Consider the following 17301-nt stretch of genomic DNA (forward strand, 5'->3'; position numbering starts at 1 on the left):
CCTTCCTACTCAATCTTATGTGACGTGAAGTGCTTGTTATCAATTGGGCGTCAAGTAGTTTTATTGGTACTGCAGACGTGGTGCAGGATGTTTTTCCCTGCGTATTTGTACATGCTATTATCATCGCCTTGCAGAAGGATGTTCTATCATTTCAGTTCAGTATTTGTACTTCCTATGGTTTTGAGGCTATGCACAGATTGCTATGATGTTCATGCGTTGATATCGCACAGTGTTGGTGTAATGGTAGGGTGCTTGTCTATGTGGCAAGTCAGTGAGTGACTTGAAAGAAGGATTTCTCGGTGCATGATTTAGAAGTTCGATATTCAATTCCAGCAAAGGAAATGCAATCAAACTATGGATGTTCAAGCCTTGGTTGATGAAGTGATTAGACTTGGTATTTTCGAGCGTGGTGGAATTCTCATTTGTGATGTGGTATCGTCGTCCTTGTTGGAACGCATTAAGATTCGCCGGTGTTATGGTCTTCTTTGATTTTTCCCTTTGGGGCAGGGTGTTGTGAAATGGTACCTGAGAAGCAGTTGTCAGAGATAACGGTGTGTAGCGGTTCAGAATCGAATCAGTATTTCTAATGTTAATGGCTCGAGAAAATGATCTTCTACGAGGTTTAGAGTTGGTAGCAATTCATTAGTTCCAGTGCTACAGGTATGGATTTGATTTGAGGCAACACTTGGGGCAGCTACGTATGAGAAAGGACATGGCGGGAGGTGTTTCGCGGTAGCTAAAGTACGAGCAGGTCAAGTATGAAAAGCGGAGGTCGAGAAGTTACTTAAAGAAGATGGTTTGACCGAAGTGGGAGTGGCAGAGTAGCATATGAATTCCGTGGTAAGATAGCCACGTACCTTGAGGAAGATTAGAGTGATTTGGGAGGCATGGTGGGAAGTGACTAGGCCCACGGATTATAATTGGAATGGTGGTTACTGTACGGAGAAAGATTGAATATGGTATAAATGAGTTTGCTTGAGATGAAGGGGGTGTAAAGATTTGATTATCGTTCCGGATGCAACATGACTTTGATTTGAAAGGTATTGTTGGACTTTCGGTTGATGTCAATGGGGGAAGGAATAGGCTTATACAGCCGGTGGACGAGCATGGGCTCAGGAGGGTTGAACTCGTGGTAGTTGTACCCGATGCAGCGTCATTGGAAGATGTCGGCATGGAATACAACATGTGGGTTATCTCTTGTGAATAGATTAGCGGTTGCGTTATTTTGATGAGGTTTCTACAAAGAGTTCTACTTACTACCCAACAGAAGGTCGAGTATGCGATTGTGGCCGATAATTCGGAATGTTTCATGAAAAGCTTAACAAAAGGCTTCGAGAAATTTGGTGGGTTGACGGTACGAGATCATGGTATTAAGAAAGAGGAATTGTTGTGGGCTCTACATTAAGTGATGGTAGCTTAAAGCTAAGTGGGGGAGCCCACCGTCTACGATTGGATCGCGTGGTCGTCTGCTTGTGTGGTTTCTGGTTATCGATCCGTTGGTGGATTATTTATGACTAAGAAAAGAAAATATCAGGAGTAATTCGAGCAAGGAACTTGATGAATGTGTTCTATACTTCGCCTTATCAATTCAGGTACAGGTTTTGGGAAGACTTAGAGTTTATGCTTTTTGTGGATGTAATGTACAAGGAAAATAATTCCTCCAGTTGCTTCTTTGGGAGTGTTCATGTATTGACAGCACACTGGAGATTGGCTTATATTCGGGACCAAGTTAAAGTGAGTGACTCTAAACAACGGTTTTAGTGGGTTCAAGAATTAAAGTGCAGTGCCTAAGCATTTCGGGTCCGTTGTGTGGTCAAGGACCGAGTTTTCACAGTGGATTGCGAACGGAACCTGGAATGTCCTATGTTATCATAGGGCATGTGGTGTAGTATTAGAGGAAAGGAAGAAATAGCTTCGGATTCACGGAAGGTCTTGCAGAATGGGTGTACCAGTTGGAGATGCTATTGTGCGCTTGAGAAGGGTATCAGATGATTCATGGGTATTGAGATGATATGGTCTCGCGATTTGGGTCACTCGGAATAAGTGCGGATTGAGTTCGATATGTTGTGAATGGAGCTATTATTATTTCTAAGTCAGGTCAAGAATAAATTGAAAGAAGTTGGGCCAGTTAGTAATGGTTGAATTGGCATGATTGTGGCAATGATCAGTTCCTTCGGTATGTGAAGTTATACATGTGGTTTGTGGTTGTACGTGCGGGCTTGATAGCCGCCGTAATTTAATTGATTTGGAGGTATTTGAGTATAATGGCTTGTTATGTGTAGATGGATCCCGGAAGAGTTATGGTGGTTTAGACTAGAACTTGAGGTTTGTATTTTCTGCAGTCATGGGAATTCGGTTGCGTGATGCCATAGTTCCTCTGAAATGTGTTGAGTACAAGGGTTCTAGATGATGAATTGTTTATTCTATTGGTGGTTCAGGAGTTATGATGAAATTCTTGTACTCTCGCATAGCGGCATGATAAGTATAGTGAGCGGCATGAGAATTGGGAGTTGAGGATCAAGGTTGTGGTTCGGTGTTGACCAGAATGTCACGAGCTCGGATGAGCAGGAAAGCATTCAGATGTTCAAAGCAAGCTGCTATTTTTCTTAGTGTCCCCTGAGAACGGTGTCCAGTGTAAGAAGTTTTGTGTACTGATTTGCGGATTCTCGATTTACTTTATAGCATTAGCATTGTTGGTGGTATGGAGGTGCAGACTTTGCTACCTGGTGTGTAAGGTCGTGGGAGCGTATCCCACGGGGAAATTTGTATAAGTGTGGCATGTTAGTCACTTAATTGTTAAGGATTGAAACCAAGTATGGAGATTTTTGGTACTATCGTTAATGTGAGAGTTTATGCTTGGAGGGTGCTCTATTCCCTTGGTTGTGAATGTGGGAGTTGGCCCGGAGTGGACGGCTGCTCGTGTGTGTCATGAATGGGGCCATTGTGGATCCTTTGAAGGTTATTGGCCCAGTAGGGTATGATCAAAATCGGTTTGAGGTCCGTTGGTGGGTCTAATATGAAGGTGTGCTCTACGTCAGGTCGGATGTGTTCATTCATCATAGCATTGCTTACAGAGGAGTCGCCAGGCATTGGATGTTATCCCCGTCGTCAGCTATTCCATGTAAATCTCTATTGTGCCATGTGGGTTGTGAGATAGCATGATTATTCGCACATGTGCTGAGGTCATGTGTAGCTTGTGGTGTTCTATGAGCAGGATCACTCTCGAGATGCAGGTCATATATTGCACCTTAGTTGTTCTTGGGTTTTGTAGCGTGTGGCGCTATCCGTCTCCTCAGGATTTGTATTATGCACTTGGCGTGCTTGTGGTCGATATTCGGGCATTTCGTAAGTATAAACGTTACGGCTTGATGTGTGTGTTTTCTTCTTGATTGTTATGTGCGAATCGGGTGGCACGCCGCCACTGGTATATTGTTTGGATCGGGTGGCACGCCGCCACAGGCATGTTGTGTGGATCGGGTTGCACGCCGCAATAGTGTCATATTGGATCGGGTTGCACGCCGAAACAGTGTCATATTGGATCGCGTTGCATACCGCAACAGTGAGATGTTGAGCATAGGGAATTACACTTAATTTGATGCCTTGTTTTTCATCCCTGAGGTAGGTTCATAGCATCTATTCGACCGTTTTATTCGTTACGCAGGCTGGGTAATTCCCTGTCAGAGTTCGTTCTTCCTTATGAGTTATGGTGGCTTGTTGGCGCTTTGATGGTGCTGCATACGATCTTGGTCAGTGTTTGAGGTGACTCATTGCCTGAGCAGTTTGTATCGGGTGAGACGAGATTATTAAACCTGAAACTAGTGCAATCATATTTATATAAGGTACATTAAAGAGAAAATGTCGTTATTCAGTTCAGAATGAAGTAATGGTTCTTGTCAGGAGGAGAGACTCCATGATTTATTGATTCGACAGGTGGTTATGAGTTTCTACACGTCTCTTTCGTTGTGGCAGTATTGTGAGAATTGGAACAGGACTTATATGCGTTATGAGGTATGTTGTGGGCATCGGATTCGTGGAAGTGTAGCTATTGTTGTGAGAGGATGTTTTTATGGTTAAGTGACTTATGTGGTGCATGGTGTGATTTCAGCGGAGGAGCATGGTCATGTTGGGTGCAGTGTGTAAGGGTTTATACGGTGTTCGTATGTTAGAATTAGGTCTTGTAGAGGAATTCGGAGGTTAGAATTTGGTTCTAAATCTTATTGACTAAATAAAGAGGGAGAATCTTCAGTCTGGCTCGAGCTAATATGCTCACATGGGTTATAGTGGCACGAATAAGTGCACGAGGTGTTAAACAGTGATTTTGGACAACTCCAGAGTAGTCCTTAGCACATTTGAGGATGAACGTATGTTTAAGTGGAGGAGAATGTAACGACCCAACCAGTCGTTTTGAGCTCCAGAGCATCGTTCTGCGGTTTGAGACCTTGAGTAGCTTCACTTCAGGTATTATGACTTGTACGTGTGGTCGGAGTTGAACTTTGGGAAGTTCGGAGTTGATTTAGAAAAACAATTCTAATTTCGGAAGTTTTAAGTTAGAAGAAATGACTAAGGTGTGACTTTTGAGTAAACGACCTCAGAATCGGGATTTTAAGGTTCCAATAGGTTCGTATGATGATGTTGGACTTGGGCGTATGTTCGGGTTGAGTACCGGGGTGGCCCGGGAAAATTTCAACGCTTATTATGGAAGGTTGGCATTTTGAAGGTTTAAGAATTTCTTAAGTTGGGTTTGAAGTGGGATATGGTGTCATCGATATACGTTTGGGATTTCGAGCCTTGGAATAGGTTCGTATTGTGATTTATGACTTGTGCGCAAAGTTTGGCGTCATTCCAGAATGATTTGATATGAATCAGACGTGTTCGTCGAAGTTTGAATGTTCGAAAGTTTAAAGACGTATTTCGATCGTTGATTCATTGTTTCGATGTTGTTTGCCGTGATTTGAGGCCTCGACTAAGTTCGGGATGTGTTTTGGGATGCGTTGGTATAATTGGTCAAGGTCCCGGGGGCCTCGGGTGGATTCCCTATGGTTAACGGATCAAATTTGGACTTGAAGCAATTGCTGATATTCTGCCTTCTGGTGCAATCGCATCTGCGGAATTTTTTTCACAGGTGCGAGCTCGTAGAAGGGAGATGGGCTTCGCATAAATGGCCAGGCATGACTGATACAGGGGTCTCAGAAGCGGGTAGGTGGACCGTAAAATCGAAGTCGCACCTACGACGGATCGATCGCAGAAGCGGAAAGTGAGAGGAAGGGTTGCTTCACAGAAGCGGCAGTGTTCCGTAGAAGCGAGTCCACAGAAGAGAGGGAAGCCGCAAAAGAGAAGTGGGCATCACATCTGCGGAGCCACAGAAGTGGCTAATGGACCGTAGATGCGAAAGGTCGGTGGGCATAGGACTTGGTTTTATACGGGATTTGGCCCATTTTCTTTCATTTTCACTTGGTTGGAGAGATTTTTGGAGAGCTTCAAGGGGAGATTTTTCTTCATCTATGGCAAGGTAAATTATTCTCACCTATTGTAAATTAAATACATGGATTCTACAAGGATTTAAATATGAAAATTAGTGAAAATTGTGAGATTTTTGTGAAAAACCTTAAAATTGATATTTTTGGATTTTTACCACGCATTTGGATATGGAATTAGGAACAAATTATATATTTGAGTTCGTAATGTTATGGGTAATGTTTATCTTTGAAAATTTTCGGAATCCGGACGCGTGGGCCTGAGAGTTAACTTTATTGACTTTTAGCGGAATTGGGGTTGTTAAGAATTGATTAATTATAAGCATTGGAGTATATTTTGATTTAGCTGCATATTGTTTGACTAGTTTGAGATTGTTTGGCTTGAATTGAAGAATTAGAGAAGCGTTGGAGCCGGTTTTGGAACTTCGAAGTGAGGTAAGATTCCTGTCTAACCTTGTGAGGTTAGAAACTACCCCTAGGTGGTATTTATTGTTATGTGCAACTAGTTGTGGCTGCTACGTACGCATAAGGTGACGAGAGTCTGTACGTAGCTAAAGCATGTTTATGTCCGGGTAGACTTAGGACTTTATCATGTAATAATTGAATTATTTGAACCCTTTCTGCTGGCTTAATTAACTAAAGTTATAACTGAATTTGGTTTAGCAATAAATATATGTATAATAGGTCGAGCCTTAATACTTTGAGTTGTGGGCGAGTTATTTGAGAAACGGTAAAGATTATATTCGTTCTGTGCTCATGTACTGTATTGTAAACATGTGTCTCGTAATTCGGTAACTTTTTTCCTTTCTTGTGGAGCGGGCCGAACGCCTCGACACTATAATAGATGCATCTATAGTTCGTGTCGCTCGACCCTCGACAGTGTACACATTATTCTGGATCGGACCGAATGACCTTGGCAGAATCGTGCGTTATATCGCTAATAATTCGAATATTCACGAGATAAACCTTCCACTGATGCCCGGCATTTTTATGGTATTCCTTATTTATTTGATATTGGCACTTGACATTTTCTGAGTTATTAAGGTAGAATACAAGATCAAGACATTTATACTTTAAAAGAAATAATTGGAAAATCATGAAATTTACAGATTTACTTCACTATTGTTGTGCACTTCATATCTGTTATGAATTATCATATTATTTTATTGGACTTCTAGTAAGTGTCGATGTCGACCCCTCGTCACTACTTCTCCGGAGTTAGGCTAGATACTTACTGGGTATGCGTGCACTTCTGCACTAAATGTACAGGATCTGACAAGTTCATTTGGTGATCATCTTGGCGCGTAGGTGCATCTGTTGAGGAGACTTTATGTGAGCTGCAACTCAGGCTATGCATCGCAGTCCACCGAGTCTCCATCGTACTATTTATTTTATCCTGTCTTATTTACATTCTGGAAAGATGTTGTATTATTAATGTATTCCTTAGAGAATGTTTATGTACTTGCGACACCGAGTTTTGAGGATTCCTACGGGTTGTTCGTTATTGTAGTTGTGTAAATATTATCATTTACCCTGTAAATTCCATTTCATACTATTTAATTAAGGAAAATTATGATTTCAAAATACTACAATGAATAATCAAGTTGATCAATCACTATTGGCTTGTCTGACGGCGGTGTTAGGTGTCATCACGATCTTTAGTAAATTTTGGGCCATGACAATTTCTCTTTCCCTGATGAATTGACCTAGGATGACTATGTATTTCTACCATAGTAATTTCCTTCTTTGAGGGAATAGGGAACGGGTTAAGAAATCCGATTTTTCATTAAGCCAGAGTTTACTTAAGTAATACTCCTTTTGTTTCAATTTATAGACACACTTTGACTTAGCATAGAAGATTGTAATAGCTTATCATGAAGATGATCTAAACATATATGCTTATGTTGGAAGGCAGATTTTAATAAACAAACTGTTTCATCTCTTGTACTATTTTCTTTTCCTTTACTTACCTTTCTATTAGTACCTTCTATTTGCTCTCAATTCCCTTTTCGGTCGTAGCGCTCGCTATAAAAGTCCTGTCTTCTTCTACCTTGCACCTATGAACAACTAATATATCTCTGCACACTAATGTAGTACTAACTGGTTTTTGTTTTTCATGGTAGTAATCTTATTATCAACATTGCGTCTTTTGGAAAAAAGGCAACAAGATAATAGCTCATCACCACGAAAAGAGGAATGTACTTTCAAAAGGATAATTGAGTGGAGGCTTACATTTGGTATTTTCAAAACAAAGATTGTTACATCTTTGTCCGACCTGCTGTTTTTCTTCAACCTCTAGACTGGTCCCCACGAAATCACATGTACCATTATTAAGTATCACATGTAACGTTTACGTATACAAGCCGACGTCTTCCAGTACCAATTTTGAATCTCGAAACCATACCCCCTTTCAATAAATCAATTCATTCATGGAGAAATTAGTAGAAGTATCAGAAGCAGAAATACGAATAGACTTTGCATTAGGCTGCAAATGTCGAGCTACAGTGAACCTCACATCACTTATTGCAACCTCTCCAATAGCCTTCAAAGTCCAAACTTCGTCTCCTCATAAGTTCCTAGTCAATCCACCCAGTGGCCTAATTTCACCTTTATCTTCAACAACATTCCAAGTTATTCTCAAGCCACAATCCCAACTCCCTTCAACTTTCCCTCGCTCCCCTTCTGACAGATTCCTCCTTAGAACAATATTAGCACCACAAGTACTCGAACCGAATCATTCCGAATTCGTTAACTCCTGGTTCAGCTCAATTGGGCACCGTTCGACGTACGACATAAAACTCAAGGTGGTATTCGTGGGCCCCTTTCTTCTTCGCCTTGCTGTTAGTAACGGAGATTCTGAATCCGTTAGAAACATTATCAAACGGCAGCGATCCGTTTTCTCTGAGTTTTCAACTCGAGAAGCGGAGTCACTCCTCCGAGTTGCAAAGCAGCTGGATAATAGTAAAGAAATTGTGAACATCTTGGTTGAGGGCGGATTAAAAGTGGACGCGTGTTCTGAATCAAACGTCGACGTTAAATGGGTGTCGAAGGGGTGGACGGCGTTACATATCGCCGTTGCAAATGATAGGAGAGAGGAGATTGAGAGGCTGCTGAGAGTGAACAGACAGCAGGGGTCTTTGGATAGCAGAGATAAGGAGGGAAGAACGCCGTTACATTTAGCGGCGAGTAAAGGGTTATTGGAAAGTGCGAAGGTGTTGATAGATGCAGGTGCGCAAGTGGATGGGAGGAGCAAGGATGGTAGAACGGCTTTGTTCAGAGCAGCTGCTAATGGTGACTGTCAGATGGTGAAGATGCTTGTTGAAATGGGCGCCGACCCTACTGTTACTGAATTGCGTCTTGGCCGTTCGGCTCTTGATATTGCACGAGCTAAGGGCCATGTAAGTAGTACTCCCACTTTGTGTTATATGACTAGATAAGAAATTTAAAACAAGAGTGGGTGAGCACCCTCCACTTCCAATCAAGAGGTTGTGAGTTCGAGTCATCCCAAGAATAAGGTGAGAGTTCTTGAAGGGAGGGAGCCGAGGGTCTATCGGAAACAGCCTCTCTACTCCATGGTAGTGGTAAGGTCTGCGTACACATTACCCACCCCACTAGTGTGATTATATAATATTTCTTTATAGATAATTCCTTTTATTCCAATTTATGTGGCATGAAATTTAAACTATGTGAACATTGATCAATATTTTAAAATATTTTTTTTTATTATCTTGACATGAGAAGAATTATAACTTATAGTACTTCTCGAATAACTTTTGAAAATCAAAAATTTTATTGTAAAACATTGAGGTGATCTAATTCAATTTGGCTTTAAAGATTAGTCAAATTGACTCTCGAGAACTAGAAAGTTAAATTTCAAATATAAAAATTATTTTTTGGAACAAATTAGAAAGAAAAAAGTGTCATATAAAATGAAATGGAGCGAGTAAAGTAATCGAATTTATTGAAGAATGGATCCCAAGAACAAAGTGAGAGTTCTTGGAGGTAGGGAGCCGAGGGTCTATCGGAAACAACCTCTCTACTCCAGGGTAGTGGTAAGGTCTTCGTACACACTACCCTCCCCAAACCCCACTAGTGGGATTATATAATATTTCTTTACAGAAAATTCCTTTTATTCCAATTTATGTGGCATGAAATTTAAACTATGTGAACAATGATCAATATTTTAAAATATATTTGTTTATTATCTCGACATGAGAAGAATTATAACTTATAGTACTTCTCGAATAACATTTGAAAATCAAAACTTTTATTGTAAAACATTGAGGTGATTTAATTCAATTTGGCTTTAAAGATTAGTCAAATTGACTCTCGAGAACTAGAAAGTTAAATTTCAAATATAAAAAATTATTTTTTGGAACAAATTAGAAAGAAAAAAGTGTCATAAAATGAAATGGAGCGAGTAAAGTAATCGAATTTATTGAAGAATGGATCCCAAGAACAAGGTGGGAGTTCTTGGAGGGAGGGAGTCGAGGGTCTATCAGAAACAGCCTCTCTACTCCATGGTAGTGGTAAGGTTTGCGTACACACTACCATTCCCAGACCCCACTAGTGAGATTATATAATATTTCTTTACAGAAAATTCCTTTTATTCCAATTTATGTGGCATGAAATTTAAACTATGTGAACATTGATCAATATTTTAAAATATATTTTTTATTATCTTTACATGAGAAGAATTATAACTTATAGTACTTCTCGAATAACTTTTGAAAATCAAAAAATTTATTGTAAAACATTGAGGTGATTTAGTTCAATTTGGCTTTAAAGATTAGTCAAACTGACTCTCGAGAACTAGAAAGTTAAATTTCAAATATAAAAAAATATTTTTTGGAACAAATTAGAAAGAAAAAAATGTGATATAAAATGAAATGGAGGGAGTAAAGTAATCGAATTTATTGAAGAATGGATCCCAAGAACAAGGTGGGAGTTCTTGGAGGGAGGGAGCCGAGGGTTTATCGGAAACAACCTCTCTACTCCAGTGTAGTGGTAAGGTCTGCGTATACACTACCCTCCCTAGACCCCACTAGTGAGATTATATAATATTTCTTTACAGAAAATTCCTTTTATTCCAATTTATGTGGCATGAAATTTAAACTATGTGAACATTGATCAATATTTTAAAATATATATTTTTTATTATCTTGACATGAGAAGAATTATAACTTATAGTACTTTTCGAATAACATTTGAAAATCAAAAATTTTATTGTAAAACATTGAGGTGATTTAATTCAATTTGGCTTTAAAGATTAGTCAAATTGACTCTCGAGAACTAGAAAGTTAAATTTCAAATAAAAAAATTTATTTTTTGGAACAAATTAGAAAGAAAAAAGTGTCATATAAAATGAAATGGAGCGAGTAAAGTAATCGAATTTATTGAAGAATGGATTAAAGGCTCGGGCTCTATTTTACTGTAAAATGGATTGTTTCTGTTACGATCCAACTTCACATAGTTCATATACATTGTGAATAAATGCATATTTCTTTTCTGGAATGCTCAACTAATGGTATTGTAACAGGGGCGTAAATAAGGGCCAAATTGTACATGTAGAAAGGCATTAGTTGAGCTAGGATTGAACAAATGTAGAATCTGTCTCATGATCAGATTCCACATTTGTTCAAAATCTTTTTGTGAGTTTAATTTAATTGAGATTGGCCCTCGCTTTAGTTCTTAGTTCTGTAATCCTTCTGTACGGGAATGAGCATGTTATTCGTGTTTTGTGTTGGGGTGTTATTTTAACCTCTACTTTCTTGTAAAATTTTTTTTTTTTGCTATATATACTGGTAGGGGATCTGTGCCAAACCCCTTCGATCCCAAGGAGGATTTAATAAGAAATGTAGTAGTAATAATAAGGGCCAAGTGTCTAAAAATTGAACATTCGCCACATTGATATCTTCTGAAGACACTATAAATTTTACAGAAACAAAACTGAAAGCATGTTTATAAGAGAAATTCTTGAAACGTGTACAAAGAAATACCCCTACTAGTGGTCGACTAGTCTTACCATTCTCACTTTTTTTACAAATTAGCTCTTACTTATTAACAAGTATTTCAACTTATTTCTCCCTTAAATTTGAATATTTGGAGTGAACTTCTCAGTTTATCTTCAAACAGTACTTCTAACAGTATTCTGATTAATCGGTGATCGTAGCCTTCAATTGTAAGAATATGTCATTGCTGATGGAATTTTAAGTAAGGGCTCAAGAAAGTTGTCAACACATGCCGAATATGAGTGTTTTGACAGCCATTATGAGCTAAAAATGTTTTAATTATTACTGACTTTGTTCTCATTGGAGAGTAATATCAGTTATTTCGAGAGACAATAGCCGATTAGATATATCATTTCAACGGATTAAATCAAAGTAGTTCTGGAATGTAATCTATTTGGCTGGCCTGCCCCAAACTTTGCTCTGTCTACCATGTGCATAAAGAGCTTGTCTGGTTTCATTGCAGTTATACTTTCTTTTTCTGTAACATCCAGCAACCATTTCTTTCACATTCACAACCTACCTTACCAATTACCATAAGTAATGTTGCAGGAGGTAGTTGTTAAAATTCTCGAAAGAGGAGAAGCAGTGCTACATGCAGCAAGACGTGGAGATTTCCAGCTGCTCGAGATTCTACTCGAAAAGGGAGCAAGCACCAACTTCCGCGACCAATATGGTCTGACAACTCTTCATGTTGCAGCGATTAAAGGGAACAAAGATGCAGTAATGATACTCGCCGAATTCAGAGCCGACTTAGAATGCCAGGATGCAGAAGGCCACACTCCCCTGCACATGGCCGTCGAAGGTGGATGTGCACAAACGGTAGAAGTACTGCTAAACAGAGGAGCCAATGTGAACGTTAGGAACAAGAAGGGTGATACTCCTCTTTCTATAGCCAGGTTTTTGGGTTATGAAGATATAACGCAGCTGCTTGTTGATGAGGGTGCTGTGCTTTCTCTAATTCCCTCAAATTCCTCCTCTCCCTTATCCTGATTCCTGGCTATGATAGATTGTACAGCTTTTACAGTTTTATGAATAGTACCACGCCATTGACCAAAGAGTAAATTTCTTCCGTTTTTTTCAAACAAATCTTTGGTTACAAGCAAATTAAATGATTCTTATACATACGAAAGTTAACGGTTAAGTTAATAAAAAAAAGATAGGTGAAGTCCTATATTCAAGATTATTTTATCCAAATTCAAGGTCATGATTTAATATAATCAGATTGATTCCTTAAAACTAATTGTGACACGCCAAACGAATCCCAAATCGACAAAACAGGAAGAAATGTTGGGTATATACGTAAACAAGCCTTTGATCCTAGTGACGCGTTTTAAATACGTGCGGGCCTAAACTCAAAGCGGACAATATTACTAGTAAGCTGGGATGTTACATATGATATCAGAACCAATTCGCATGCAACCTAGAAAGATGGTGGGGCAAGCCTCAACGGTCAACTGAGTTTAGGCGAATCACACATCGCGAAACCCACATCTTTGAGAAGGTGGTTAGGCAAACCTCAACGAGGATGTTTAGTCCCTAAGGGGAGTGTATGTGACACCGCAGACGAATCTCATATCGATAAAATACGACAGTGACACCCCAAGTAAATCTCACATCGACAAAATACGGGAGAGATACTGAGGATATAAGTAAACAAGCTCCCAGGCGAATCCCACATTGACAAAACACGAGAGAGATGCTGGGTGTATAAGTAAACAAGCTTGAAGCTGAGTATATAAGTAAACAAACTTTAGACTCTAGTGACACATTTTAAAGTCGCGGGGGTCTAAACCCAAAGCAGACAATATTACTAATGAGTGAGATTGTTACACTAATTATATAGATTAAATAAAAAATCCAACTCCAAACCATTTAATTTATAGGGCTTAACAAAATAAGTGAACTTCATTGGTTCCACAATCAATATATGTCATGTGGTCATTATTTTATTCGAACGCCCTAGCTCCTAGCCTGTATCAAGTGACAGAACATGCTAAGTCAAACTCAAACAAAATAAAGAAAACAGAGGGGACAAAATTATGTCATGTGGGAAGTCAAGAGGGTTGTCAAGTGAAAGTAAAATCATTTTCCCAGAGATGATAGCAATTTTCTTCCCTTGTCATTTATCTTATTTGGAATAATACTTGCGAGGCAGTGACTGAGACTTGACTAGTTCCATTTTCTTATTTGGAATAATACTTGCGACCCCGGTAATACAAGTCATAAACTCTATTGAGATCACTAGAAATTTTTTAAGTACAACTGTTACGGAAAGAAATAAATTGTACAAAATAAATTTCAGAAAGTGACTCCGAGGCCTCCGAACGCGACGGCAAGTATACATTGAAGTCTCCACCGCAATATCTGATCAGGTATCTATTGATTAACAAACTCCGAAGTACCTGGATCTGTACAAAAAGATGTTCAGAAAGCATAGCATAAGTACACCACAGCGGTACCCAATAAGTATCAAGACTAACCTTGGTAGAGTAGTGACGAGCAGCAATCAAGACACCTACTAGACATAATAACCTGTACAAGTATAAATGCGAAACTAACAGGGAACAATATCAATATAAAGCTAAGCATGGTAGAAACGACAACCAATACTGGCAATAGAAAACTAGAAGCAACAATTAGCAACAAGGAACAAACAGATAATAACGCAATAGAGTAAGCTGAATACAGTTAAAGTCCGGTGACACCAAGTAAGGAGAAACATGTAACAACCTAATAAACAACCGTTTTCACACAAGATTTATACAAGAATTTTCCTGAGGTGCTACACCTCATAACCACAATTCGCGGGTCCCAAGTCACGAACCCTAATCACTTGGCATCTTGTGCCTACATTACAATTTACAACCGCACGGACAACTAATGTGTCAATACCATTAGTACCTCATATCTGCATAGACAATTCACGTGCTAAGAGAGTGACAATATCTCATAACCGCACGGGCAACTTACGTGCTAGCAACAACAATACCTCATAACCGCACGAACAATTCATGTGCCAACAACAGTAATATCTCATATCTGCACGGATAACTCACGTGCCATTAGTACAACTTTCATACAGAAAGCAAGTATACGAGAATACATGTAAATGATCAATAAATATCAAGTTCATCTTCTTGAACCGATATGAGAGAATAATTACGTGTATGCTTGTGCAAGTGTTCTATCCCAACTTGAGTCAATAAATAAGAGCAGAGACAACGAATGGCACATAGGGAACAACACAACAAAATATAAAATGCATGACTCACACAAGGTAGGCACACCACTATACAAATGTTATCAATAACAATGCCCCCATGCCATCACAAGTCATCACAAATCATCCCCGACATAGCCCCTTTGTCTCTCCATTTGCACAACAATAAAGTAAATTTTCGCCTTGTCTCGCTACATGCGCATAATAATATTCTCGCCTTGTCTCGCCACATGCGCAAACCCACATATATATAGCCCGCCTTGTCACGTCGCATGTGCAAATATCAAGAATAACAATAGCATGGACAACTTACGTACGGACATCCTCACAATCCTCTCAACAATATCACGTGTTCCAAAAATATAACAACACAATATAACAACTCGCACTACATCTGTCTATATGCTATAACATTTTCTCAAAACGTTTTCAATACCACAACCACACATAGCCCTCGGCTCAACGACACTAAGTACAATAACAACAATAATAACACGGGAGTACAGCAAGTAAATCAACACTTAAATCTCTAAACACAAAGAATGAAAGAACGAGCTCACATTGAAACACATAACAAGTGATAAGGGTTTCAAACAAGAATAACTCAATAATGGGAGAGATAGTATGTAACTCAAAAATGAAAGGGATAAGAGTAAGAGTAACTCAACAATGAAAGGGATAACATGTAACAATGATTACAAATACGTACAATACGACGATAAGAGAGATAACATGTAACAATGATTCCAATTAGGTACAACTCAACGATAAGAGAGGTACAACTCAACGCTAAGAGAGATAACATGTAACAATGATTCCAATTAGGTACAATTCAACGATAGAGAGATAACATATAAAAATAATTCCAAATAAGGATAAGTCAATAATGGAAAGGATAACAATAACTTCAAATAAGTTTAAGAAATTACAGAAAAGATAAAATGGCAATAAAAAAGGCAACAACTTCAATTAAGGCATATAAGAGTATATTTGGCAACAAGGGTAGAACATGAATCAATCAACTTCAAATAAGACATGTAAGGATAAATTTAGCAATAGAGGATTTAACATGATAAGACAGCTTCACTTTAATGTACGTAAGAACCTAAGAGTCTAAGCCGGTCAAATTTTCATATATAAGTCGTGTACACACTCGTCACCTCGTGTATACGTCTTTCACGTAGTTCAAATAGTACAAACAAACCAATCCCTATGGGGTAGTTCCCCCACACAACGTCAGGCAAGATACTTACCTCAAAAACCCTCAATCAATACTCAAAAATAGCTTTTCCTTTACTATTCATCTCCGCTCGGCACAAATCTAACCAAAATCGACTTAATAATACAAGAGAAATCAATTCTAATAATAAAGCTATGATCTTTACATAATTTCTCAAAAGTCAACAAAAGTCAAACCGGGATTCGCCCGATCAAAACTCGGGTGTAATGGTAGATTCCGACTACGCATGATCCCACAAATTCATATATGTGATTAGTTTTAAAATCAGAGTCGAAATCGACTCTCAAAACTCAAATTCTTATTTTTCAAAAACTTGACAAAGTTTCAATTATTTTCATTTTGATTCACACGATTTTGATGTTAAAATCTAAGATATATTGATGGAATATGATTAGAAATAGATTAGAATCACTTACCCAAAGTTTGTAGATAAAAATTCCTCTTCAAAATCGCATCCTACCGAGTCTAGGGTTCCAAAATATGAAAATGAGGCTAAATATCCCGTCCCTCAGCTTTTTGTCCCGTTGCAGGTGTCGCAAATGCGACCTGGGGTTCACAAATACGAACCCCGCAAATGCGAGAAATCAATCGCAAAAGTAAAGAACCTCACATCCTTGCTGTCATTGCAAATGTGATGATTTGTTTGCAAATGCATACTTTGGATATCTCGCAAATGCGACAATTAAGATCGCAAATGCGAACAGCTCACCCAGGCCCCCCCTCCATCGCAAATGCAAACTCTGGGTTCACAAATGCGAACCTGGCTATTATCGAAAATGCGATCCAAAACTCGCAAATGCAAGACCTGAGGCATCTGTGCAAAAACCCACAGACTTAAACTCTATCAAATACTCCGCTACGCGTTCAAAACTCACTCGAGCTTTTGGGGGCTCCAAACCAAACATAAAATAAAAGTCTAAAAACATAACACAAACTCGCTCGTGTGATCAAATCATCAAAATAGCATCCGAAACCACAAATCGGACCTCAAAACACATGAATTCAACATGAAATTCAAGAACTTCTAAAAACACAACCGCGTGTCCGATTCCTATCAAATCAACTCGGAATGATGCCAAACTTTGCAGACAAGTTCCTAATGACAAAACGTACCTATTTCAAGACCCGAAACAGAAATCCAAACACGATAGCTTAAGTCAACCTACGGTCAAACTTATAAAAATTCTAAACCTTTAAATTGCAACCTTTCGGCAAAACAACATAAATCAACCTACGGATCTCTAAATTCAATTTCGGGCATATGCCCAAGTCTAAATTCACGATACAGACCCATCGGATCCATCAAAATACTGTTCCGAGATCGTTTCCACAAAAGTCAAACCTTGGTCAACATTT

The 17301-nt window shown here is 38.9% G+C and overlaps 1 protein-coding gene across 1 annotated transcript; it reads left to right on the forward strand.

The window, feature by feature from the left end:
- The first annotated feature begins 7549 nt into the window (after nt 1-7549).
- Nucleotides 7550-12571, forward strand: LOC107770734 (protein VAPYRIN-LIKE-like). Its single transcript, XM_016590065.2, has 2 exons — nt 7550-8872; nt 12035-12571. Exons 1-2 carry the CDS (start codon nt 7904-7906, stop codon nt 12473-12475), a joined length of 1410 nt encoding a protein of 469 aa, XP_016445551.2. The 5' UTR covers nt 7550-7903; the 3' UTR covers nt 12476-12571.
- Nucleotides 12572-17301: the final 4730 nt, after the last annotated feature.

The sequence above is a fragment of the Nicotiana tabacum genome, chromosome 13, assembly GCF_000715075.1.
Source record: "Nicotiana tabacum cultivar K326 chromosome 13, ASM71507v2, whole genome shotgun sequence".
Taxonomy (NCBI): Eukaryota; Viridiplantae; Streptophyta; class Magnoliopsida; order Solanales; family Solanaceae; genus Nicotiana; species Nicotiana tabacum.

What these genes read in the sequence shown, in the direction of transcription:
- LOC107770734 (XM_016590065.2), top strand. Translation starts at nt 7,904, where the DNA reads ATGGAGAAATTAGTAGAAGTATCAGAAGCAGAAATACGAATAGACTTT. An exon ending in TTGCACGAGCTAAGGGCCAT is followed by an intron (nt 8,873 to 12,034) that starts GTAAGTAGTACT and finishes GTAATGTTGCAG; the next exon opens with GAGGTAGTTGTTAAAATTCT.